General features: G+C 42.8%; 1 protein-coding gene across 1 annotated transcript in view; it reads left to right on the forward strand.

Annotated features, from left to right (window-relative positions):
- MAEA (macrophage erythroblast attacher) overlaps nucleotides 1-25,603 on the forward strand; it is a 290,076-nt gene that overhangs the window by 83,390 nt on the left and 181,083 nt on the right. The window contains exon 6 of the mRNA XM_030192178.1: nucleotides 14,095-14,171. Coding sequence (XP_030048038.1) covers nucleotides 14,095-14,171 — 77 coding nt within the window. The remainder of the gene's footprint in view (nucleotides 1-14,094; nucleotides 14,172-25,603) is intronic.

The following is a 25,603-nucleotide window of genomic DNA, read 5'->3' on the forward strand; positions in this document are numbered from 1 at the left end:
GCTTCTAGCCTGTCCCTTGGGTCCTTGTTGAGCCTGGATTGGGGTTGAGGTCCCAGATCATGGAATTGTTTTGGGGGGAGGGGTATAGTCCTTCCCCTCCCGCTAACGGCCTCCCCTCCTTGAGTTCCTGGCCTCCGGGGCTCTTCTGGCTTGCTCTCTCCTGCCTCCTAAAAAAAATAAAATAAAAAAAAGAGCAGCAGCATCAGACCACTAAGGTAAGAACTGCAGAGGCAGCTTAAACATAGAAAGGAAGAGATCCAGAAGGAGGAGTGCTTTGCAGCACTCGAATTTCAGTTGGGGGTGCCCACAGCATTTCCCTCGGCACTCCCAATGTCGGCGCCTTCAGAAGTCGCAAAGCACTGCTCCCAGTATGGGAGCCAGAGAGCAGTGACCGGCAGGTGTGACATGTGCGCGCGGCACAGTGTGCCTGAAACGAGACCAGCGGGAGCAGGCAGCCCAGCTTTAGGCAGCGTGGAGTAGACTGTTCCCGTTTTGGCAGGAACCTCAGGCCCATCTGTGGTGCACCCAGATTCGGTCACGATTTTCTCAGTGCAGCCGCACTCTTCGTTGCTCATGGCGATGGGAAAACTGTGGACAGATTGGATGACCCGGTGCAGGATCCTGGAGATGAGAGTGCCCCATTTTTGTCGGAGTTTGTGCTGCTTATGCACAAAGCATTCTTACTAAAGCTGTCAGGGGGTTCACAGGGCCTAGATGCTCCTCCTGGATCTTGTCACTCGCCCCAGCTGCTATTAGTGAAGCAGTCCCAGGTTGAGGCCTTTCATTTCGATGCGGCCTCAGCAGAGTTGATATGGGTGATGCCTATCTTTCTTGGGACTCTCCCCTGGGGGCCACTGACCCCAATGAGCAGGGGAAATTGCTGTCGGAGGAGGTGATTGACCCCATGGCATCCCACCTATTTAGAAAAAAAGGAGCTTTCAGCTTTTATTAGCGCGCTAGAAATTTTGAATATTTCATCTCCAGTGGCCATGGCTGGTCCGACGCCCACTCCATCTATTATGTCAGGGACCCAAAACACAACAGTGGAGGAGTGGCCTAGTGGTTAGGGTGGTGGACTTTGGTCCTGGGGAACTGAGGAACTGAGTTCTATTCCCACTTCAGGTACAGGCAGCTCCTTGTGACTCTGGGCAAGTCACTTAACCCTCCATTGCCCCATGTAAGCCGCATTGAGCCTGCCATGAGTGGGAAAGTGCGGGGTACAAATGTAATAATAAAAAAAATTCTATATCCATGAGGCCATGAAGATCCTCATCTCGGCGCAATGGGATATGCCAGACGCAGGATTGAGAGTGGCATGGGCAATGGCATGCCTCTATTCCTTGCCAGCGTCAGATTTGGAGTTGCTGCGGCGCCCTACGGTAGACTTTGATCATGGCAGTCACGAAGAAGACCACCTTACCGGTGGAAGGCGGTATGGCACTTAAGGACCCTCTGGATCCGTAAGCTGGAGTCTTTCCTCAAGTTTTCCTTTGAAGTAGCGGTGCTCAGCCTTCAGGTGACGGTGTGTGGTTCCTATGCAGCCCAGGCGTGCCTTTCTTGGATACAAAAGGCTTCCCCGGCTGAGGAGCTCATACAGGTTCTCCCAGCTCTGGAGTCTGGTCTAGCCTACTTGGCGGACCTGCTTTATGATTTCCTGCAGGCATCTGCCGAGGAGATTTCCTTGGCCGTCACGGCATGTCACTGCATTTGGTTGCAGCATTGGGCGGCAGATGTGGCTTCTAAGTGGAGACTAGTGAGTCTGCTTTTCAGGGGAAAACTTCTTTTCAGGAAAGATCTAGAAAAGATCGTTAAAGCGCTGGTTGATTGTGAGGCTCAGCGCTTATCTGAAGATCAACTAAAGGCAGGACCCTGCTGGGAATGTCCCATGCTCGATTTTTAGAGGTAAAGCGCCACCGTCCAGGATGAGCAGGGGCCTTTTAGCAGCCTTGTTTTCAGCAGAAGTTGCAGTCCTTTCGTAGCGAGTGTCGCTCAGCAGTTTCTGCTTATAGAGCGCAGCCCCACACAAAAGGCTCACAATGGTGGGGCCCTGGCCTATTCCCTGCTGGCTGTTGGGGGCAGCTGTCCCATTTTCTGGGGGAGTGGGCCAGGGTAACTTCCAACAAATAGATCTCGGAGGTATTCCAGGACAGATACAAACTCGAGTTCACCCAGCTCTTGCCAGACTTCTTCCTAGAGTCTCCCTGCAAGGCCAAGATGGCAGCGATGCAGGAGACCTTGAACCAAGTTGCCACGCCTCGGTGCAGTACGACCCATGTTGCCGGAGGAGTGTGGCCTTGGTTGTTACTCCATTTACTTTGTGGTACCCAAAAAGGGCGACTTTTTCCGCCCTGTATTGGACCTCAAGGTGGTAAACAAGGTTTTAAGGATTCCTTACTTCAGAATGACCGAGGTGCAACCGGGGGAATTCTTGACCACTCTCGACCTGAAAGAGGCATATCTGCACATTCCCATTTGGCCTCCTGATCAACGCTTTCTTCGATTTGCGGTGCTAGTTCAGCACTGGCAGTTTCAGGCAATGCCATTCGGGCTTGCTACAGCGCCCAGAACCTTCTCAAAGGTCATGGTGGTAGTCGTAGCAGAAGTCCAGAAAGAGGGGGGTTCAGGCACCCCTGTCTGGGCGATTGGCTCATTTGGGCGCCATCCTATGAAGAGAGCCTTAAGGCAATGGACAGAGTAATCTCTCTTCTCCAGTCCCTAGGCTGGGTGATCAATTTGCCAAAATGCCATCTTACGCTGTCACTGGAGTGCCTGGGCGTGAATTTCAACATGCTTACAGGGACTGGCAGTGCACAGTTTATGGCTCCAGGGGCAATTGGAGAGTCTCCTGCAGAAACTGGCACCCCAGGCCTGGGATTATGTTCAAGTGCTTGGCTCCATGACAGCCATGTTGGATTTAGTCTTGTGGGCTAGGAGCCACATGCAACCTCTTCAGTTATCCCTCCTTAGCAGGTGGTCGTCTCTCTTTGATTATTACCAGGTTCGGGTGCCGTGAACGCCACAAGTCAGGTCAGCGATGCAATGGTGGCTAGCTCTGGAGCATCTGCAGTGGGTTTGTCCTTTGGTGATGCAGGATTGGGTGGTAGTGACCACGGGTGCTTCCCTATCCACGGTTGGGGGCCTGAGTGAGGGGTCTTGGTCCCCAATGGAGGTGTCATGATTCATCGACTGGTTGAAGTTGAGGGCAATTTTCCTGGCACTCCTGTAGTTTCTCAGCATTTTACAGGGGTTCCCCGTGCAGGAGCTGACAGGCAATATTACAGCAGATTATAGATTGCTGGGGAATGCCAGAGATATGGACCTCATGGCCAGCAGGGTCAACTCAAAGGTAGCCCGTTTCTTTAGCAGGTGCAGGGAGGCCAGGGCAGAGGGAATTGATGTCCTGCTCCAAAATTGGCCCATGGATCTTCTTTGTTTTCTTGCTGTGGCCCGTAGTGGGCCGGATTGCGAGACATCCCGGGACTGTGATACTGGTGGTGCTGGATTGGCCTCAATGCCCTTGGTACGCGGACCTCATCTGGCTCTTGGTTGATTGTCCCCATATGACGGACTCCTGATTCAGGGTCCCATTCGAATGGAGGATCCCTCCCACTTTGGACTTACGGCCTGGCCCTTGAGAGGACACATCTGAGGAAGAAGGTTTACCTGACACTGTGATTACGGCCATTCTACAGGCCAGGAAGTGTTCCATTTCTGCTGCGTATACCAGTCTAGCGCACATTTGAAGCTTGGTTCATCCGGTGTCCCGCCAGTTTCGGCTTCGGTATCAGTTATCCTTGTCTTCTTGCAGGAAGGTCTAGAAAAGTCCCTTTCCTTGAATACCTTGAAGGTTCAGGTGGTGATGTTAGCCTGCTTTAGAGGCAGCCTTATGGTTTCTTCGTTAGCTGCGCCCCCAGATGTCGTGCGTTTCCTTCGGAGGGGGGGGGGGGGTGAACCATCTGTGACTGCCTAGGGTGTCGGTGCTTCCGACGTGGAATCTGAACCTCATGCTACGGGCTATGCAGTGTCCTCCCTTTGAGCCTTTAGAGCGCTTATCTTTGAAGGATCTTAGCTTGAAAACAATTTTCCCAGTAGCTGTCGCCTTGGCCAGGCGTGTGTCAGAGTTACAAGCCTTGTCCTGCAGGGACCCCTTTCTACTCTTCACGGAAGTGGGAGTATGCATTCGGCCGGTGCCCTCCTTTTTGCCCGTGGTGGTGTCACGTTTCCATCTGAACCAGGCGCTGGTGTTGTGTTTTGCCAGGAGGACTACGCCTCAGAGTTCTCGGGCACTATGGTGCCTAGACATTTGGCGCATTCTTGGTCAAGTCACTTAATCCTCCATTGCCTCAGGTACAAACTTAGATTGTGAGCCCTCCTGGGACAGAGAAATATCCAGAGTACTGAATGTAACTCACCTTGAGCTACTACTGAAAAAAGTGTGAGCAAAATCTAAATTAATAATTCTTATGCGTTACTTGGAGGTCACCAATGAATTTCACCGATTGGATCATCTTTTTGTCCTCCATGCTGCTCGCAAGAAAGGGGACATTTTATTCAAGGCCACGGTGGCGCGCTGGTTGCAGGAGGCGATAAAGATAGTGTCAGCTTACTTAGCCACAGGTAAGTCTCCTTCCTTTCAGGTGCGGGCACACACTACGAAGGGTACAAGCGGCTTCCTATGCTGAGTTTCATCTGGTTTCTTTGGAGGACATATGCAGGGCCACCATGTGGACAACACATTACTTTACTAAATATTATAGATTGGATATAGCGGCCCATTAGGATGTTCCTTTTGGCGCGTTGGTCCTTTCTTCTGGGGTGAATTTATCCCGCCCTTCTTGAGGACTGTATTGGTACATCCCTCAAGTCTCTGGATTGATCTGTGGGACACTATGGAAGGTAAAATTAGTTCTTACCTGATAATTTTCTTCCCATTAGTCCCAACAGATTGATCCAGAGGCCCTCCCTTTATCAGACAATTTCTTCGGGCGGTTCGAGTTTCAGGTTTAGTTGATAAGTAATGAAAGAGTTCCTGCGTTTGGTTTGTTTCTTTTATTTATTTATTTTATTTATTTTATTTAATCTTTATTGCTTTTCTTGTTTTAAACAAGTAATAACTTGCTACATGCATCACAGGGAAATAATACAAATTCAATATTTTATTTATTTTGTCTTCACATACAAGGAAAAAACTTTGACATTTTTGTTATTTAACCCTTCCTTAGACCACAAACTTGGGGAGTGACCAAAACATTTAAGGAAATCAAAGTGGAATAGAATAAAAAAAGGAAAGGCCCAGCCACCCCTATGTTAAATCATACAGCCTATTTAACAGTTGTTAATTCCCCTGATACCTTCTTCAGGTCTATGAAAGCCCTAAGCTGATCTGGTAAAAAAAAACAACCATATTTGATACTCAAATATTTAACTATGCATTTACAAGGGTAAGCTAAAAAGAAAGTAGCCCCCAACAATTTTGTTTAATCTCATATCTAAGAAACTTTTCTGTTTGTCTTGACTAGATCTAGTGACATCTGGGAATATCCTTAATTTTTGGTTAACGTTCTTAAAATATAACTTCAAAATGGCATTAAAGTCTTATTCAAATACGAATGATACCAATAATGTGGCCCTTTTTGTTACTTCTGATAATGTCCTCCAAAATCAAGGAAATATTTCTTAAATCAACCAATTTCTCCTCTTCCTGGACCTGTTCCAATTCTTCATAAGAACTTGCTTGTTTCTTTTTTTCCGGAAGAAAGAATATCTTATTCATAGGAGGAATATTTTGAGCTGAAATTTTCAATATGGTATTTTTTAAATAGTTTTAAAGGAAGAATTCCAACAGGCCTTGGGAAATTCAATAGCCTCATATTTAGACGTCAGTTATAATTTTCAATTTGTTCTATTTTTTGACATATAAATGAATTATCTTTCTTAACTGCTGAAACATTGTCCTTAATAGTCACAACATCAGTTTGATATTTTAGTACCTGATCATTGAAGTTCTGCTTTAATTTATCCATCGATTTGGAGAGCTGCACCACCGTCTTTTTGTTTCCTGGGTTGATTTTGTAACAGAAAAGTTCAGTTTCTCAATTGCCTGCCAGAAGGCATCAAGGGTTACTAGCATGGTGGAGGGTTCAATACACCCTTCTTATCCAAGGTCTCTGCTTCCACTGCTGGCCGCCCTGATGAGGAGCCGCTACCACAGGGCCCAATTCCAGCGCCTTCCGGGTTCTTGGGACCCGTCATCTCCACCCACGACTAGGCAGGACATGGTGGTATCTCGGCTTCTGGGGGGGGGGGGGGGGGGGATAATGTTGTTTCATGATCCAGGGGTGTCGAGGTTCCTCCCTTGGCACACACAGCGGAACATTCCCCGGTTATATTCCGTGAGCACCGGAGTGCGAAGCTGTTGAGGGTTTGCTGCTTTGGGGAAGACGCAAGGGCAGGAATCGGTAAGGACCTTACAATCCCCTTTCTTTTCGTATGAGGCATAACGGCAGCGGTAGTCAATTCAATTCAAAAATCTTCAGCGAGCCCTCCTAAAAAGCCTCACTCCTCTCAGCGTGTCGGCGTCATCTTGGTCCCGCCCCCGCCCCATTGACGTTTGGTTGGTTTGTTTCCTTTAAAAACAAAAAAACAAATGAGACCAAACTGAAGATGATGTATAGAAACATGATTATTGCAGTCTCAACTACGGTGGTATGCAGCCGCCTCCTGCCTTAGCGATTCAATCACAAATTGGATTTACAGGGGCAGGAGAGTGCTTGGGTCACTGGGATTTTTGGATTTCTGAATTTACACTGCTTTGTTATTGAGCATACTGAAGAGAAACTGGCTGCACATGACCACATATAGCTATCTCTGAAGTTCTCTCTCTGTCACCATCTGCTGGTAGAGGGACCTAACAAACAAGTCTCTGGATTGATATGTTGGGACTAATGGAAAGAAATTTTACCTTTAAACCAGTGTTGTGTTTACTCAGGCTCTCTTTGTTTAATAGTATATTTTGTTTAAAGATCAGAAACCATTCAGTATGACACAAACAATAGTAGGAGAAATAATGATAGGTTGGGAACTTAATTTATTATTTACAACATTGTTATCCCACATTTTCCCGCACAACAATGTGGCTAACAAGCTACAAAAGACGGTATAAAATATGAAATAAAAAACATAATCCCACACATAACTAAGAAAAGAATCATAAATACATATGCAATGAGGGGAGGGGGAGAAAAAAACCTAGGCATCAGCATCAATTATAAATTTGTTTAAAAAGGAAAGATTTCAAAAACTTGGGAAAAACTAAGTAATCATGCTGGGATCTAATGTGTTTCAGCAATGAATTCCACCACTTAGTACCTTGGTAAGAAAGGTAGCAGCAGTGCTTTTTTTGTAGAAAAAAAGGTGCCGGTACTCATTGTGGGCGGGGTCACCACATATGGCTCCACCCCTATGATAGCCACACCCACATTGGCCACACCCCTTATAGCAGCCATGGCGCATATAAACAGACATCATTGAAAATATACTAGTATAGGAGAAAAAACATGATTTTTTTCATTATAAATAATTTCTGTAAGCTGCTACAGCTCCAGTATACCCAGTGCAAAATAAGACAGCAGATGTAAACACTAAAATGAAAATAAAATGATTTTTTCTACCTTTGTTGTCTGGTGACTTTGTTTTTCTATCCATATTGGTCCCAGCCTCTGATTCTGCTGCTCTTTATCTGTTCTCTTAACTCCATTTCTAGAGCTTCCTTTCCATTTATTTCTTTCCTTTCCTCTTCTTCATTTCTTGCCCTAAATCCATAAGTAAAAGCTGGATCCTCCTCTGCGGAATTGACTGGAGGAGGTACAACATGGATCCAGCTTTTGCCTATTTTCTCCATCCAAGTGCAGTTTTTCTCCTCTCTTTCCTTTCCCTCATCTCCATCCATGTGCATCTTCTTTTTTTCTTTCCTCCGCTCCATCCATGTCCAGCATTTCTCCTCTCTCTTCCCTCCCCTGTATCCATATAAAGAAATAATTCTCTCTCCCCTCTCCTCCATCCAAGTGCATTTCTCCTCTCTCCTCGCCAACCCCTCCATCCATCCATCCATCCAAGTCCAGCAATTCTCCTCTTTCTCCTGCTCTCCTCTCCATACATGTCCAGCATGTCTCCTCTCTCCCCTGCTCTCCCCTCCCATGTCCAGCGATTCTCCTCTGTCCCCTGTCCTCCCCTGCCATCCATGACCAGCCATTCTTCTCTGCCCCCTGTCCTCCCCTGCCATCCGTGACCAGCCATTCTTCTGTGCTCCGTCCTCACCTGCCATCCGTGACCAGCTATTCTTCTCTGCCCCCTGTCCTCCCCTGCCATCCGTGACCAGCCATTCTTCTGTGCTCCGTCCTCCCCTGCCATCCGTGACCAGCCATTCTTCTCTGCCCCCTGTCCTCCCCTGCCATCTGTGACCAACCATTCTTCTCTGCTCCGTCTCCCCTGCCATCCGCGACCCATTCTTCTCTGCCCCCTGTCCTCCCCTGCCATCCATGTCCACTGATTATCCTCTCTCCCCTCCCCTCTCCTTCATGTCCAGCAATTTTCTCTTCCCTGCCCTCCCCTTCTTCTCCAGCCCCCAGCATCAGACCCTCAGCCCCAAACCTCAGCGTCTGTCCTTGGTCCCTTTTTCTCCCAGCCACAGAGTCAGACTCTTCTCCCTAAATCAGCTCCCTTCTCCCAGCCCCAGCAAAATACCCTTCTCTCTCCTCAACCCCTAGCACCCAGCATGTGCCCTGTTCTCCCATCCCCAGGGTCTGCCATTCATCCAACCCCCACATCAGACCTTCTCTCCACCCGACGTCGAGTTCCAGCGCCCCTGCCCCAGCTGCCCGCTCTCTTTGCTTCCCGACAGCCCTGCTTTCCGGTCCAAACCTCCTCCCCCGCCCCCCCCCCCCCCCCCGGCGACGCGTTTCAATGTTTTGTTTATTTTTTTTACTTGCAGTCACAGCGCCGGCGTTGTTGAGAGGACCAGGCTCGCCTCCTCATGCTTTCCTTCCCTTCACTGTTCCGATTCGCTGCCTCTCAGTGTCCCGCCTTCGCGGAAACAGGAAACACGTCACAGGAAGGCGGGACACTGAGAGGCAGCGAATCGGAACAGCGAAGGGAAGGAAAGCATGAGGAGGCGAGCCTGGTCCTCTCAACAACGCCGGCGCTGTGACTGCAAGTAAAAAAATAAATAAAAGATTGAAACGCGTCGCGGGGGGGGGGGGGGGAGGTTTGGATCGGAAAGCAGGGCTGTCAGGAAGCAAAGAGGGCGGGCAGCTGGGGCAGGGGCGCTGGATCTCGACGGGCGGCAGGAACGCAAGTCAGGAACCCTAGGGAAAAAAGGTGCCGGTATGCCGTAGCGGCGCGTACCGGCACAAAAAAAGCACTGGGTAGCAGTATAAATTGACTTAGACAACTTTCTTACAGGTAGGCAAATGATGATGCAGGTAGTCTCTTGCACCATAGATAGTATTGTGTAAAGGCAAAGTGACAAGGGGCAACATATAATCAGAGGCAGTGCCATATAAAGTCTGAAATATGAGAGCTCAGAGCTTAAAAACAAGCTTGGTCTTAAAAGGAAGCCAATGCAATTGAATCGGCAGTAGAGTAGCCCTTCCAAAGCGTGGCACATGCAGGACTAAGCTGGCTGCAGTATTCTGGGCAGTTTGAAGCTTCCTTAAAACACACTCTAAACAACCAGCATAGATAGAATTCCAGTCAAATTGGGCCAAGACTAGAGACTGGACAAGTAACCTGAAAATTATCTATTGAAATAAAAGTGCCCGATTCGCTTCAGCTTCCAAAGTACCTTTAAAAGATTTAGTGACTACAGAGGACACCTAAGATTCAAAGAATAAGTGCTGATCAACAACTACTACTTAACATTTCTAAAGCGCTACTAGGGTTACGCAGCGCTGTACAATTTAACATAGGACAGTCCCTGCTCAAAGAGCTTACAATCTAAAGGACACGTGAGCAGTCAGTCTGATAGGGGCAGTCAGATTGGGGCAGTCTGGATTTCCTGAAAGAGTTAGGTGCCGAACGCAGCATTGACGAGGTGGGCTTTAACTACCCCCAATATTTTAAGAATGGTTTCCAAGGGATAAGTAATGCAGTCAATACTAAAATTGCTGCAGGGATCATGGTCAAATGGTCTGGTTAATACCAAAAATTTAGTCTTATCCCAATTTAATTTAAGCCTAAATTCAGAGGCCCAGGAATCCATTAAGTCAAGGCTCAATTTAATTCTATGGAGAATTCCATGGATGCCACTTCGAAAGGGAGCGAAAATAGTGACATCTACATAAATTAAAGAATGAAATCCCATAGACAAATCTCAAATCTCCTTCCTAGCGGATCCATTTTGACATTAAATAGTATTGGAGAAAGAGGGGAGCCTTGTGGTACACCACAGTCAGGAGACTAAGGTAGAGATAAGGAGCCTGACATCTTTACGCTGTAAGACCTTCACTTCAGGAAACCCTGGAACCAGGACATGACTTTCCCACAAATCCCAAATTGGTCTAATATATTTAACAGGAGATCATGATCCACCACATCAAAAGCACTTGACATGTTGAGTTGTATATTTCTTTCCTAAAGTCAGAGACTAATGTGGCTAGGACAGTCGGTACTACAGCGCAATCTGAAGCCAGACTGGGATGCAGGAAGCAGTTGAAAGGTGGAGAGGTAGTGAGCTGGGCTGCAACAATTTCTTCCATCACCTTAGCTAATAAGGGTGTGGAAGCAACTGGTCTGTAGTTGGCAACATCACTCAACAAGCCCAAAGGATTCTTAGGTATAGGGAGTTAATAAATAGAATCTTTCTCAACTGGGAAGAGGCCCTGAGTGAACAGAAAAGATATATGCTCCCTAAGAAGCTCAGTGAACTAGCCAGAGGCATTCTTCAGCATAAAACTTGGACAGGCATCAAGAATACATGGGGTGGCATAACTTCCGAATGCTCAACTCTTGACACAGGAGAAGCAACACTGTAGCCAACAAACTGAAAAACTGCCCCCCCCCCTAATTTTTTTGCTATTTTCAATTCAAAGTGGGAAGCCAATTGTTGCGCTGTAGGAGCAATCACATTAGCAACTGTGACCTCATTAGTGAAAAAAACACTGCACTAGCCGGTAGAGCTTGTGGGTATTTAAATTAGTGCCACCAATCTGTGCAGCTGAGTTCTAACCTCCCGAATTTTCTTTGTAATCTCTAACAGCCCTTTTACAAAGTAGTTTATTAACATAAGATCTATCTTTCAAGTTTTTTTCATTGTCTCTTGACTATAAGAAGAGCATGATCAAACCAGGGAGATGCTCAGTGAGCGAGCTGAGGCATGATTTTGAGCAGGGCTAGGTCATCTAGAATATGTTCACAGCTTCCATCCCACTGAAGCAAAAATCTGCAGCCACACGTGATGGAAGCAGTGGACTACTGCATATACTGGTCCAAAAGCAGTTGTATCTATTCTGCCCCTGGACTTGCAAAAATATTCTTGCCTGTGCAACCTTGCCAGATTATCTTCAATAAAGTGAGAACTCAAGTTTTGCATGGTCAGACTAAGGTACATGCACTCTACCCTGGATTCCCTAAGTAGAAGATACCAGTATTTGACCCCCAGTATGCTAGTAAATACAAAAGGCAACCACCAATGTGATGAGGGTGATAAAAATTGGACAAATTGCCAAGAAGCCAGAAAATCAAATAAGCTTTTTGCATTTGAATCACTGGTATCTTCTAAGTGCAGATTGATATCACCACCAGCAGGATATTAGAACATTTTAGTACAGACATCAGATACAAGCTCTGTAAAACACCCTTTCACCATTAACTAGCTACCCCGTGGACAATAGAAAAGAACTAAACAAAAAGGTTCCAATAAGCTATCAGCAATTCTGCAGGCCACAATTTTGAGACAGGAGAATTGTAACAAGAGATGAGTTTGACCTGCAAAAAGGACTTATAGATGATAGCAATACCACCACCTCTTTTCCCATGCTTCAACTGATTAATCTTATAACCAGGAGGGCATAAGTCATTCTGTAAGCATCAACAGTCTAAGGTGCTCTACAATGGAAAATAAATCCAGGGTATTTGGCATTATTTTGGACTGCTCATTGACTTTCAAACCCCAAATAAATCACTTGTGGCAGAAAACCCTTTTTTTTTTTTTTTTTTAAATTGGGCAGCTACGTCTGGTAAGAGCTTACTTTAATCAGTCAACCTTTGCCGCCTTAGTTAAGATGTTAAATCTCTCATGTAGACTACTGCAATATCCTGTAGGTTGGGACTGTCAGCTAAGTTAATGGATATACTTTGGCTTATTCAAAACACCGCTGCTTGACTGATTTTTAATTTAAAGAAATTTAATAGGGTCACTTCTTATATATTGATATTACACCGGCTTCCCATATCAATATGTAAGTGGGTGATATTTAAATCTACTCGTTTATTTCACTTTGGCTTTGTTTGATATTTTTAAAGATTTCTTTTTATTTGGCCATTCAGTACGATTACAGTTACGCTGGTATTCGTTTCCAAAGTCCTAGAGGTTTTGGGGGTTTTTTAAAAACTGTTTTTCTTTGCTGTAGTCCCATTATGGAACTTATTACCTTCTATAGTGAGATTAGGAACTTCGTATCTTGTTTTTAGGAAGAAGTTGAAAACTTTTTTGTTTGATAATTGATGTTTGTCTATTATTTTATCAGATCTCAGTATTTCATTTGCCTTTTAATTGATGTTTGATCTTCAATTAGCACTATTGCTTGTATCATGAGTTTAGAAGAGACGATGCAAGTTTTTTTTTTTTTAAAGATTTAACAATTTTTATTGATGAATGCTCATATTAAACATTTTCCATACTAATCCGTACAAACTAGTAATAAACATATTCAACTTGTGCTAATACAGTTAATCATTTATCAAAGTTTTCATATTCCCAACTAATGTATTATTAGCATAAGCACATATAAACAGAGGTTCCATACAGAACAGTTGTCAATAACTTTGTATGTTCAATCGTAGAATGCAATCAGAGTGCAGCCTAAGTATTATTCAACAAATTTCTAAATAAAATATGAACTACTGACAACGTTTTATGATTATTTGGTACTGTACTGCTTACTAAGCATCATTTCTCTCCCCACCCTATACTGTAAGGCTGCCATTCAACTCAGTATCGCACACATATCAGGAGAACACATCGCATCTTTTAGTGGCCACTATCACTTTCCTACCCCCAGACTCACCCTTCCCCCCCGTATCACATTCATATTCATTATGGATACCCTGAAAACCTGCAGGGACTAGGTGTGCCTCAAGGACTGGGTTTGAGAAACACTGCTGTAGAGCTATACATGTTAGCAGTGCTTAGTTTGTTCCTCATAGTTTGGAGAGTTTTGGGAGCTATGCTGGTGGGTGATGTCACTCAAAACACATGTCGGATTATAAAGAGTAAAAGGGATGGGGCTCAATATACTACCTTTCTGTGGTTACAATCAAAGCAGTTACTTATTATATACAGGTATTACTTTGTACCTGGGTTAATGGGGAGGGTAAGTGACTTGCCCAGAGTCACGAGCTGCAGTGGGAATCAAACTCAATTCCCCTGGTTCTTGGGTTACTGCAGTAACCATTGAGCTATTATTCTACTGTCTTTGCAGAAACACTGTTACAGGGAAGCAGCTTTGCTATTTATGTGCTTGGAAACATCAGCAAGAGAAGAGCAAAATGGGGTGTTTTTCTGCAGATTTTATCTGAATGAAAAGTCTACTGACCTAAGTTTATGCAGTTCTCTAAGTGATAATATAAATCCACAGTGTAAATCCAGTATGAAATGCCATCTCTTTAGCTTATTGTGCATTTCCTTTACAGTTTTAAAATAAACAAAAATAAAACATGGAGCTATTAGCTATTCAGAATTGCGTTTCAACAGTCTTGCTATATAGTTACAAAAAGTCTGAGAACTTAAACTTTGTTTTTGCTTCATTTAGTTTGTGAGGTAGCCACTGTACAGTAGCATTGTGGCTTTATATGCTATTCTCATCTTTAATCTTACAGAGCTGCCTGGAATTCAGTCTAAGAATTCAGGAGTTCATTGAACTAATTCGACAAAACAAGAGACTGGATGCTGTGAGGTATGAGCTTAAGATTTCTATTTTCTGATTAAAAAAAAACATTTTCACAGTGAATCTTTCATTTTTAGTATTGTGCTTGCACCCCATCTAATCAGATTTGTGCATGTAACAAGAGTATCTCTACAAACTGATAGCACCACTGTCCCTTATAACAAAAGTGCTCAGTACAGGGTTAGCTGTGGAGTACTCTTATGCCTGGGACAGCTTATATCGAACGTATGCGCTGCATTATTGTTTATAGATTACATTTTATGTTTTTTTTGTTAGGACTTTGAAATGTTTATTTTTAATGTGAATGCTTTTATTGTAACCCACCTAAAATGGTTAGGATAGTGTGGGATGTACATTTTTAAACTTCACAGCAAATATATGGGGAAATTGCTACCTTTTGTAGCTGTTCAGTAATTTTATCAGTAAATTAATGTTGAAATATTTCTTCAGTAGGTTTCTCTTTAGCCTGTGTAGGCAGCCCTCAGAGTTCCCATAAGAGATTTCAGGTAGGAAACTATTTAGGTAATTTATTGCATAATGACTACAGATTCTATTCTTTTCTAAGCATTTACATTAATGCCCTTTCTTTCCAAATGGGGAGCAGACCACAATTAAGAAGTCAGTACATTAGTTGAATTACAAGATTTTGTTCATACAGTATATATTAAACCTAAAATACTTATGGAATCCTCCTAAGCTATGAAGGAATCCCCCTAAGCTACAAAGGAAGAGTTCCAAACTGATTCCTCAAAAATTAAATGCACTGTCTAAGATATATTTAAAACAAACATCCTCACTAGTTGGGTATTTGAGTAGATAGTCAAGAGTGATCTGATGGTCTGACAGTTGAATGAACAATAGTCTTAGGGCCCTGTTTACTAAGGTGTGCTAGTGTTTTTAGTGTGCATTAAAATTGGCGCGCTAAATGCTGGAGACACTCATATATTCCTATGGGTGTCTGTAGCATTAGCACATGCTAAAAATGTTAGCACGCCTGTAGCAGAGCTTAGTAAACAGGGCCCTTAGTAAGATAAGAGGTTAAGCCATGTAAAATCTTAAAAAAACAAACAAGAGAATTAAAAATCAACACATGCCTGGCAACCAATGCAGATCCATCAATGAAGGGATGACTATCATATTCATTAGAATGATAACTAGTTTACCTGTCGCTTTTTGCAATAATTGTAATCTATGTTGCAATTTTGTAGTAATTCCTAAATACAGGGAGTTCAAATAGTGAAGTTGAGGACGTATAATTGCCTGCACCAAATTGAGAATGTTGAAAACTGAAAATTATGTAGTGAAACAAAGCTGCCTAGTTTGAAAAATGTTCACTTTACAAGGGCACTCACTTGAGGCTCTTAGTTAGTGTAGCATTGAATTGCACCAAGTACTGTAGATTGAAATGGCCATTCTAGACTGCCTAGTAGGGTGGCTACTACGGGGGACCTGCTACCCTGTATGTATTAGTCCCCGTACCTCTGAGTGTTGTAACTGCTACTCTTTGTAGGCTATCGCCTGTCTTGTTAAAAATGCAAAAAGTCTGACTGAAGTGTTTAATGCTTGGTTTCCATTCTTTGTCATTTAGAGATCCTCTGTGTATATCCAACCTCTTTTTATTTTCATCACTGTTAGCTCCCACCACCATCCACAGGTGGGCATTCCAGCCACCCTTTCTATGATGTTGCATCTGACTCTAGTTGCTTGCAGCAACAAAAAGAAAACTCTGCATTTGACAAGGTTTTTCGCTTCTGTGCATGTTTCCTTGTTTATCATTTCTTCTTCCCTAAGGCACTAATAGCAAGGTTTGTGCAGCCATATCCTGTGCTCTGTACCATCAGAGGCTCTATACAGATAGTAGCACTGATCATCTCTTCTTTTCTCAATGCAGTCTTTACAACACCCACTCAAAGCTACAGCTTAGCACAGAGTATGAGTAGAATCTATGCAAGATCCTTTTCACACCAAAAGCACGGGTCTAGTACAGGAGTCCTTTTCCTCAACTGAAATGGTCATCTCATTCATAGCAGTCTGTGCAGCTCACATGGCATCAACTTCCATAGTAGTCACAATAGTTAACAAGGCATCTTTTATTTTGGTGCCTCTTCCACAGCAGCCTTATTCATGTCTGTAAAAAAAAAATAAAATCAAGGGCTACTTTTAGGGTCTGCTCTGTTTAAAAATATCAAAAACTAAATTAACATCTTTTAAATTTACAGGCTTTATTCCTGTGTAGACCATCTCCTTCATCTCAAGATTCAGTAGTTTCTTTCCTCTCTAACTCTGAACCACCAGTTGGCTACTTCTTACCCTTTCCTCCCTGTTGATTGGAATTCTCTTTCAAAGCTCCTTAATCTAGATCTGAGCAGTTTCTTTTTTCTTTCAGAATACTCCTTAAAAGCAGAGGAGTATTCTTCAGGATATTCCCTCTGGCTCATCTCCTTGTGGAGACATCTTTTATCCAAGATTCAGTCAGCTTGTGACCAAAAACTGTTTTGTTTCCACTGCCCTAGGAAGCAGAACTATGTTGATGTTTTAGGGCTCTTGAAGTACATAGAGGCCCAAAATCCATTGTGTCGATACTAATGGTGAATATTCATCGTGGATTCTTCTGTGGATCTTTGGACGTTTGCTTCTGGATACCACGTCCATTCATCAGTTTATTGTTCTAAAGGAGGAGGTTTGGATGTTACACATAGAGAAGATTTTCTTAACACATGCAAGACCTTTTGGTTGTTGATACATTCGGGATCCAGTGGTCGTAGCATCAGCTGGTCATCTCAGCCACAAGTTAATCAACCCCTCAATCAGATAAGTTGTTTTCACTTTAATATAGTTTTTCATAGTCATGGTGCAGTGATTGAATGAGAGGTTAACAGCCTCCAAATAGCAATTCAATGCTGGTGATCACTGAGCACCTTTTACACATTTATACACATATAAGTTATTTATTTGCTAATAGATGATTTTTAGAGGCTGTTAATTGAAAAAATAGTCTCTTCATTTTTTTATGTAAATACTAATGGTTGAGCACATACAAGAGCAACAGCTTCACATGGGCAGTCTCCACTAACCATTCAGCCTGTTTTAGAAAATGCAGTTGTAAAGTATAAATTTACTTAACACCTGGAATGAATAAAGTGTAGGGAGAGGGTTTGGAGAGTGTGTAGGTTGAAGAGAATATGTAGAAGTGCAATGATTTTGAGGTCATATGTTAATTCTGGGTTAAGGAACTCATTGGGGAAGATGCTCCAAAGAGTCCTGGTGGTATTCTGTTAAGAAGACATTTAGTACCTGGCTTCACTGCTCCCAAAGGTAAATTTGGTGGTCTTCTGCTTCATAGCAACCAGATTGGTGCTAGCATTGTTCCGGAGAAAGACGAGATATGCCATCTATGGAGACTGTTCTCAATATGCTAAATTGATAGTGGTAAAGCACCAGAAAATAGAATGCTTGGAAATAGTTTTAGAATCTTTTCATCCACTGGACTTAAATGAACTCTAGGGAGAAACTTGAACCTTGAGAGGTGATTGGGGAGAGGAATAGACAAGAAAATGTCTGCTGTAATATACAGAATGATTACTAAGTGATGCTTTGGATGTATTCTGAAATATTAATTTTAAAAATGTAGGTGGTTTTCCAGTGTGCCACCTGGTAAAACCCCATGTTTGATCACTTGGGTGAGAAAGTATGCTATGGTGGTATGCTTTCTTACTTGCATTGCAACTTAGCATTTTCAAATGATGAACATAGGTGTACTGTTTTCTAGAGGATATAGCCTATCTGCAGTTGCAATCTGAGCTAGCAGTTATCCTGGCTGAGGTAGATGCGTGGAGCTATCTTAAATGCTCAGAATAAGTTTATTCAGTATGTTATCAAGCATTTCAGCTTTTGCATTGGAATGGGGTCTGTATGCATCAGACCTGCTATGGCTGCCTCCTGTCTTCTAGATGAGCGGAGTGCAGCCACAGTTTACAGTTGTCTTAGAATAGTGGTTCTTTCAAGTTCTTGGGAAACACCCATTCAGTCAGGATTTTAGACTGTCTACAATATACATGGAACAGATAAGTACATAAGTATTGCCATACTGGGACAGACAGAATGTCTATCAAGCCCAGTATCCTGTTTCCAACAGTGGCCAATCCAGGTCACAAGTACCTGACAAGATCCCAAAAAAGTACAATACATTTTATGTTGCTTATCCTGGAATAAGCAGTGGATTTTCCCCAAGTCCATTTAATAATGGCTTATGGACTTTCCTTTAGGAAGCCAGCCAAACTTGTTTTAAAACCCTGTTAAGCTAACTGCTTTTACTACATTCTCTGGCAACGAATTCCAGAGTGTAATTACACATCGAGTGAAAAAGGGTTTTCTCCAGTTTATTTTAAATTTACTACTTTGTAGCTTCATTGCGTGTCCTCTATGCGTAGTATTTGGAAAGAGTAAACAATCAATTCACGTCTACCATTCCACTCAGTATTTTATAGACCTCTATCATATCTCCCCTTCTTTTCTCCAAACTGAAGAGCCCTAGTCTCTTCAGCCTTTCCTCATAAGTCGTCTCATCACTTTTATCATTTTCGTCGCTTTTCTCTGTACCTTTTCTAATTCCACTATGTCTTTTTTGAGTTGTGGTGACCGGAATTGAATACATATTCAAGGTGTGGTCCGCACCATGAAACGTACAAAGGCACTATAATGTCCTCATTTTTGTTTCCATTCCTTTGCTAATAATACCTAACATTCATTTGCTTCTTAGCTGCTGCTGCACACTAAGTAGAAGGTTTCAACGTATCAACTGACCTTTCTTGGTCTATGACTCCTAATGTGGAACCTTGCATTACATAGCTATATTTGAGTTCCTCTTTGCACATTGGTCTTGCCACAGCTTCAAGAACTTACCAAGGTTATGGTGGCGGCGGCGGCATCCATCCTTGGTGCCAGTGAATCAGATCACCCGTATCTTGAAGACTGGCTCATTTGTGAGTCATCCTATTTGTACGATGACAGCAACAGACAAAGTTGTCAGTTGTTGGGTTGATATGATCAGTTTGAGACAAAGCAGACTAACTCCATAGCAGGCATTGGAGTATCTGGGTGTTCTATTAGAACAGCACAGGAGATAATCTGCCTCACTGAGCGCAGGAGATGGTTCAGTTAAGTCAGGCCCAGGGTCTGGGACTACACCCATGTTCTGTGGTCAGTGACAGCAGTGGAAGTGGTGCCATGGGCAAGGGCTCATATAATCTTTTCTCAACTGCTGGTTGCTGGTGTCACTGAAGTACGACCTTCATCTTCCTTGGACTCTGGTTGCCAGACAGTATGCAGTGGTGGTGGTTGCCCAGGAATTTGATTGTCAGAGCTCCCTTTCTGATAACACAATGGAAGATAATGATAACTGACACCAGCAAGTCAGGTTGAAGAGCTTGTTCCAAGTTCCATCTGGCACAGGGCACCTGGACGGAACAGGAGTCTCAATGGTCAATAAATTGCTTGGAGCATAAGGTAGTACAGAATGCCTTACTTGACTTTCCGCCCTTCCTGACAGGGGCCCCGGTCCAAATTTTCTCCATCAGTGAGACAGTGGTGGCTTATATCACAAGCAAAGTGGCCTCCCTCATGAGTCGGGCGGATAAAAAAATATTTTCTGCTTGTCGGCAGCTCACCTCACTGGGCCCTTGAATGTGGAGGCAGACATTCTCAGCAGGCCCTCCTTAGAAATGGGAGAGTGGAAACTATCCAGCCAGGGTTTTCAGCTAATAGTGGACCAATGGGGGGTTCTCTTGTTCTGGACTTGATAGCGATGAAAAAGGAATGCCAAAGTGCCCATGTTTATCAGCCATCAGAAAGAACCTGGCTCAGTGGGGATCGATACCCTGCTGCATCTGTGGCCAGAGACGCGTCTACTGTATTTCTTCCCTCCTTGATCCATGGTAGGCCACGTGTTGAAAAGGATCACATTGCACCGGGGTCAAATTATTCTTGGAGGCCATGGTACATGGACCTGATTTGAGTGCTGGATGGAGGGGTACTTTCCGTCTACAGGTACGCGGCCTATTCAAGCAAGGTCTAGTGCTCATGGAGGATCCATGTCCCTTTTGGTTGTATGGCTTGGCTATTGAAATGGCTCGGTTGAGACAAAAAGATTATTCTGATTTGGTCATTGTTATCCTGCTTCAGGCTCGGAAACGTTCTACATCCATGGCACATGTGAGGGTGTGGAGGATGTTTGAGAGCTGGTGGTCTGAGTGTGGACTTTCTCTCTTCTCTATCGCACACATCCTAGTGTTTCTCCAAACAGGTCTTCCAAAAGGGTTGACGTTGGGTTCTCTAAAAGTTCAGGTTGCAGCTTTGGCTTGTTTCAAGGGCTTACTACAGAAGGTGTCTCATGCTGCTCATAGTAACATAGTAGATGACAGCAGATAAAGACCTGTGTACTGTCCATACAGTCTGCCCAGCAAGATAAACTCATTACATATGGTATATGATACTTTATATGTATGCCTGGTCTTGATTTATCCTTGCCATTTTCAGAGCATAGACCATAGAAGTCTGCCCAGCACTATCCTTGTTCTAAAATTTCTGAAGTAACGTTGAAGCCCCTGAACAGCTCCACTCCATCCCATCCAAATCTATTCAGCCATGATCAGGACACAGACCTTAGAAGCCTGCCCAGTGCTGGCCTTGTTCTCCAACTTCTAAAGTTGAATTTGTCTAACCAAGATCAGAGCACAGACCACAGAAGTCTGCCCAGTACTGGCTTTGCTTCCCAATTACCGGTTTACTCTTTCAAAGACTCATGGTTTTTGTTCTGTATAAACAGATATTTCCATTGCTAATCACACAGAATACTTTTCTTCGTTGCAGATAGTCCAGAATGCGGCTGCCCAGTTGATTGTAGGTGTGTCAAAATTTTCTCATGTGACAACTAGTTCTTAAGCAATTACATTTGTTAGACCAGTAATCCAAATAATTCAGTTTAAGGTATTGATTGTGCATCAGACTCTTTATTCTAATGCTCCTTTTTTGCGTAACAAATTTTGAATGTGTACATCCAGGAATGACATTGAGATCTGAAAATGTGCGGCTTTCTTTTGATCTAGCAATAAAAGTACGTTATTTTGAAACAAGAGCATCTGCCTTTTCTTGGCAGGAATTCCTTTATGGAATGCACTTTCTGGACAACTGCATCTTTGTGGCAGAATTTCACAATTTAAAAAACTTATGCAGACATGGCTTTTTGTGGCAGCATTTTTCTAACTTTGTGATAATTTGTCAGTATTGCACCCTTTGAGCAACTATGTTTGATAGTAGATTCTTGGACACAAGAAGCTGCGGACATTTTAAATCTTGAGCTCCATTGACTATTATTTAAGTTTTTCCTGCTGCGTGTTTGCTAAGAGCTTGCACACTCCTATTTCCATCTAATCTGGCGTGGGAGCAAGCTCCATTCGATCTCTCGCAATCAGCTGATTGAATGTGGGAGCAAGCTCCGCCTACCAGCCTTCTGATGCAAGACGCTGCGGGCTTTTTACCCATGGCATGTAGCAGTGTTCTGCCTAAGTGACTGGAGCGAGACTGGTAGGGCCTTTTTGGACTTTTGATATTTTTTGTCATGAAAGAGAGGACTGGTTGTTAATGAGTTTCTATATACTGTGCAAAATGGGAAGATTGCTGGTTTGTATTTGGTTGGGTTTTTTTTTTTTTTTTTCTTTTACTGGGTTGGGGGGGGGGGGCACCTTTCATTGGCTTTTGAGAAAGGCTATTATAATTGTGTGCCGCTTCCAACTAGATCTTTAATTGACTTTTATAATGTTAGTGGAGTCTTAGTTGGTGATGATAGGAAACCTGTTGAAGTTATTGTGAGCATACATCATAAACCTAGGTTTAAACTTCGAGTAAGAGGCAGACGAATCCAAATTTTAAAATGTGTAAATGTGGTCCCATACCATTATAAAGATTATATTTCCATTCCAGTTAATTATATAAACTCTTACTCAGTTTGTAATGTCTCATTTGTGAGAGACCAGTTGGAAGAATTCTGACCAGGCTGTTTATTTTTAACAGAAACATGGCTTTCTTCCTCTTCTGACCCTATTATTAATGACATCTGTTTTCTCCGTTATAAGATAATGTCATTGCCTCGAGAGGGGAAGAGAGGAGGTGGAATAGCCTTAGTCTACTTGAAAACTTTCACAGTAACTTTACTTGATGTGCTAGTTATTCCGGAGTTAGAGATTTTTCTTGTGAAATTAAAGATTCGACTTTGAAAGATTCTTTAAATTGCATCCTTTTTTACTGTCCCCCAGGTCTCTGGGTTAGAGCAAAGAAAGTTTTTCTTCAATCTTAGTTTAATCTGCTGATGGAGGATATTAATTTACATCTGGAAAATAGCGATGCTACTAACGTGAGACATCTGTATGATTTTCTAACTGTACTCAATTACTTTATACCGCAATCTACATCTACTCATGCAAAAGGTCACCAATTAGATTTGTTTGCTTACTCTATTACTGTCCCTCAGTCGTCTGTAGTTGCTATTGACCCTTTATATTCCCCAGTCATATGGTCTGACCATTTTATGCTTGAATTTAAATTGATATGGAAGAAAGGGCAAACTAGACAGACAGTAAAACTTATATTACTAGAGGAAGGATGGACTATGATCACTTTTGGTACATTTTTCAAAAGTAGATCCTCTTGTAATCTGTTGTAACTTTGATTTGGAAATCTTTTTGTATAACTACATTAGACAAACTTGCTCCATTGCAGAGTAAGGCTAGAGTAAACAGGAAGAGTTATTTATTTATTTATTGCACTTGTATCCCACATTTTCCCACCTATTTGCAGGCTCAATGTGGCTTACAAAGATCTGTTGTGGCATCGCCATTACAGGGTAATAGATACAATTGGTGTTACAAAGAGGTCAAGAATGACAGAGAAGAACTAGGCCAACCTTTAAAGAAAGACGTCGTTTAGAGTCCGGGTGGGGTGGTGATGTGTAATAGTTAAGTTATGGATTCTCGTGGTATGATTCTGATTTATTATCACAGAAACAATATTGTAGGAGATTAGAGCATAAATGTCGTAGAATATTAGATATAAAGACTAGAAATTTGCCATTCATAAATATAAAATCTCTTTAAATGCTAATTGTAAAGCCTGTTTAATCTAGCTATATAGGAAATGATGTTTCAAACACCAAGGCTGTTTTTCCATTTGGTCAGGACTGTGACAGACACTTACCAATTTTCTTGTGCTTCAATGAATAATGTTCCTACTGCCTCTCAGGGCTAGATGCATCAACCAAACGTTAAAAAAATCTAAATCGTAAAAGTGCTTAACGAATTTGAAACAACGAAGAATGCACAAAAAAAACAGCTCAGAAATGTTTGGTGCGGTATTGAAAGAGTACAATGTATCAAGCGTATGTTATCCCCGTCGTTAATTTGCTCCTTAAGCATGCGCAGAGCAGCCACAAACGTATTAAACTTTCGTAGGTTGCTTACGTCAGACTGGGGCGTGCGAGGGGGGGATCCCGACCTGCAAGCCTTTTAGCTGTCTGATCTAGCAGAAGAGTGCAGTTGAAGATAACTCTAAAAGAACAACCCTCGTAAATCCCCTTTTGTAACAAAAGACCTCTTTGCAGTTTGTTTACAGTACTGGGAAAATTGGCTTTAGGGGATAGAGTGTTAATTTTCAAAGCTGTTGGAGAAGGGGAGAGACAGGATTTTTAAGCTTCAGGGAGAAGCAGTATGTTTTGTTTTGTAATGATGCAGGGGAAAGCGGAGAGCCACGTGTTTGTGTTTGTATCTCACTTTTCTTTTTAAACATGCTGGCTTGGATTTTTATGGTGCAGGGGGCAGCGGGGAGATGATAGCTCAGGCCTTAACGACAGGTCTGAGCACACGTAAAATTTCTGACGGTAAATGATTCGTTGCAATCATCGGTATGGTTAGTGCATTCCGAATTGTCCACATTTCAATGGTAGTTTCTCCTTTGCATTCCGTTTTCGTTAGCTGCTTGCTTCGTAGGAAAAAGGCCTTTAATGCATGCAACGGTTAGGAATTTCCTTCGTTAAAGGGTTGTTAGAGGGTCATTAAGGTTTAGTGCATCTAGCCCTCAGTTGGCTGTTTATTTTCAGTCCAAATTAAATAATGAGAATCTTATTTCAAATAATAGGATTGTTAACGAGGTTAAACTTTCTGAAGAACAGATTGAGATCCCAGTAGGCCGAATTTGGTCTGCTTTTCCCCCTGTTGACTGGTTTAATTATAATCTCTGTATTTAAAATATTCTAAAGCTTTTTGCATTTGGGTCTATATCCACCTAGTTACCCCTCCATTTGTTATTAAAATTTGTTTGTTTTTTAACTCATTTTTATTCATCAGTCAGCAGCAGAGTATATTAACAAATACAACCAAAATGACGGAGTATAATCAAAAATATAAAAAAGGAACAAACAGCCCACCCTCCCTCCAACCCATCCCACTATATATTTGTGTAAATTTCATTCTGGTACTGGTTATTCTCTCAATCCCACCTAGCAGTTCAAAAGACAAGTGCGTGCCTCAGATGACAGCGACATCCAAAATTTCTGTCCTGGAGTAGAGTCCATATCTCTAATGCCATTGCATTAGAACTTATCAGTGCCATTGCATTGAACTTATTCAATACCATTGCATTAGAACTTATCAGTGTTCCATTGCATTGAACTTATTCAATACCATTGCATTAGAACTTATCAGTGTTCCATTGCATTGAACTTATTCAATGCCATTGCATTAGAACTTATCAGTGTTCCATTGCATTGAACTTATTCAATGCCATTGCATTGAACTTATCAAGTAAAATCAAAGTCAAACATATCACCACCGTGGAAAGCAGTCTGCGGAGTACCTCAAGGATCACCATTATCACCAATACTCTTCAACATGATGATGATTCCACTAGTACAGTCTTATCCATCCGAGGCCTTAACCCCTTCAATTACGCAGATGATGTTACATCCCCTTCAGACATGATGTTGACAGAAATAACCAACAAATCAACGATAGCTAACATCATGGACTCCTGGGCAAACTCATTCCAACGGAAACTGAACACCCAAAAAACACATTGCCTCATCCTCTCCATAACAAATACAAACCCACAGCCATAAATACTCCAGGACATACCCTCCCTACCTCGGACAGTTTGAAAATACTCGGTGTCACACTCAATTGCAACCTTACCTCGAGAGCCAAGTAAACTCTGTACAAAGAAAATGTTCTTTTCAATATGGAAGCTCAAATGATTAAAACCTTTCTTCCCAGAGCAACTTTTGATACCTAATACAATCAATGGTCCCTAAGCCATGCAGATTATTACAACGGAATCTACGCGGGCTGCAAAAAAACATCTCATAAAACTCAGACCGCCCAAAATACAGCAGCCAGGCT

Source organism: Microcaecilia unicolor, chromosome 2, assembly GCF_901765095.1.
Source record: "Microcaecilia unicolor chromosome 2, aMicUni1.1, whole genome shotgun sequence".
Lineage (NCBI taxonomy): Eukaryota > Metazoa > Chordata > Amphibia > Gymnophiona > Siphonopidae > Microcaecilia > Microcaecilia unicolor.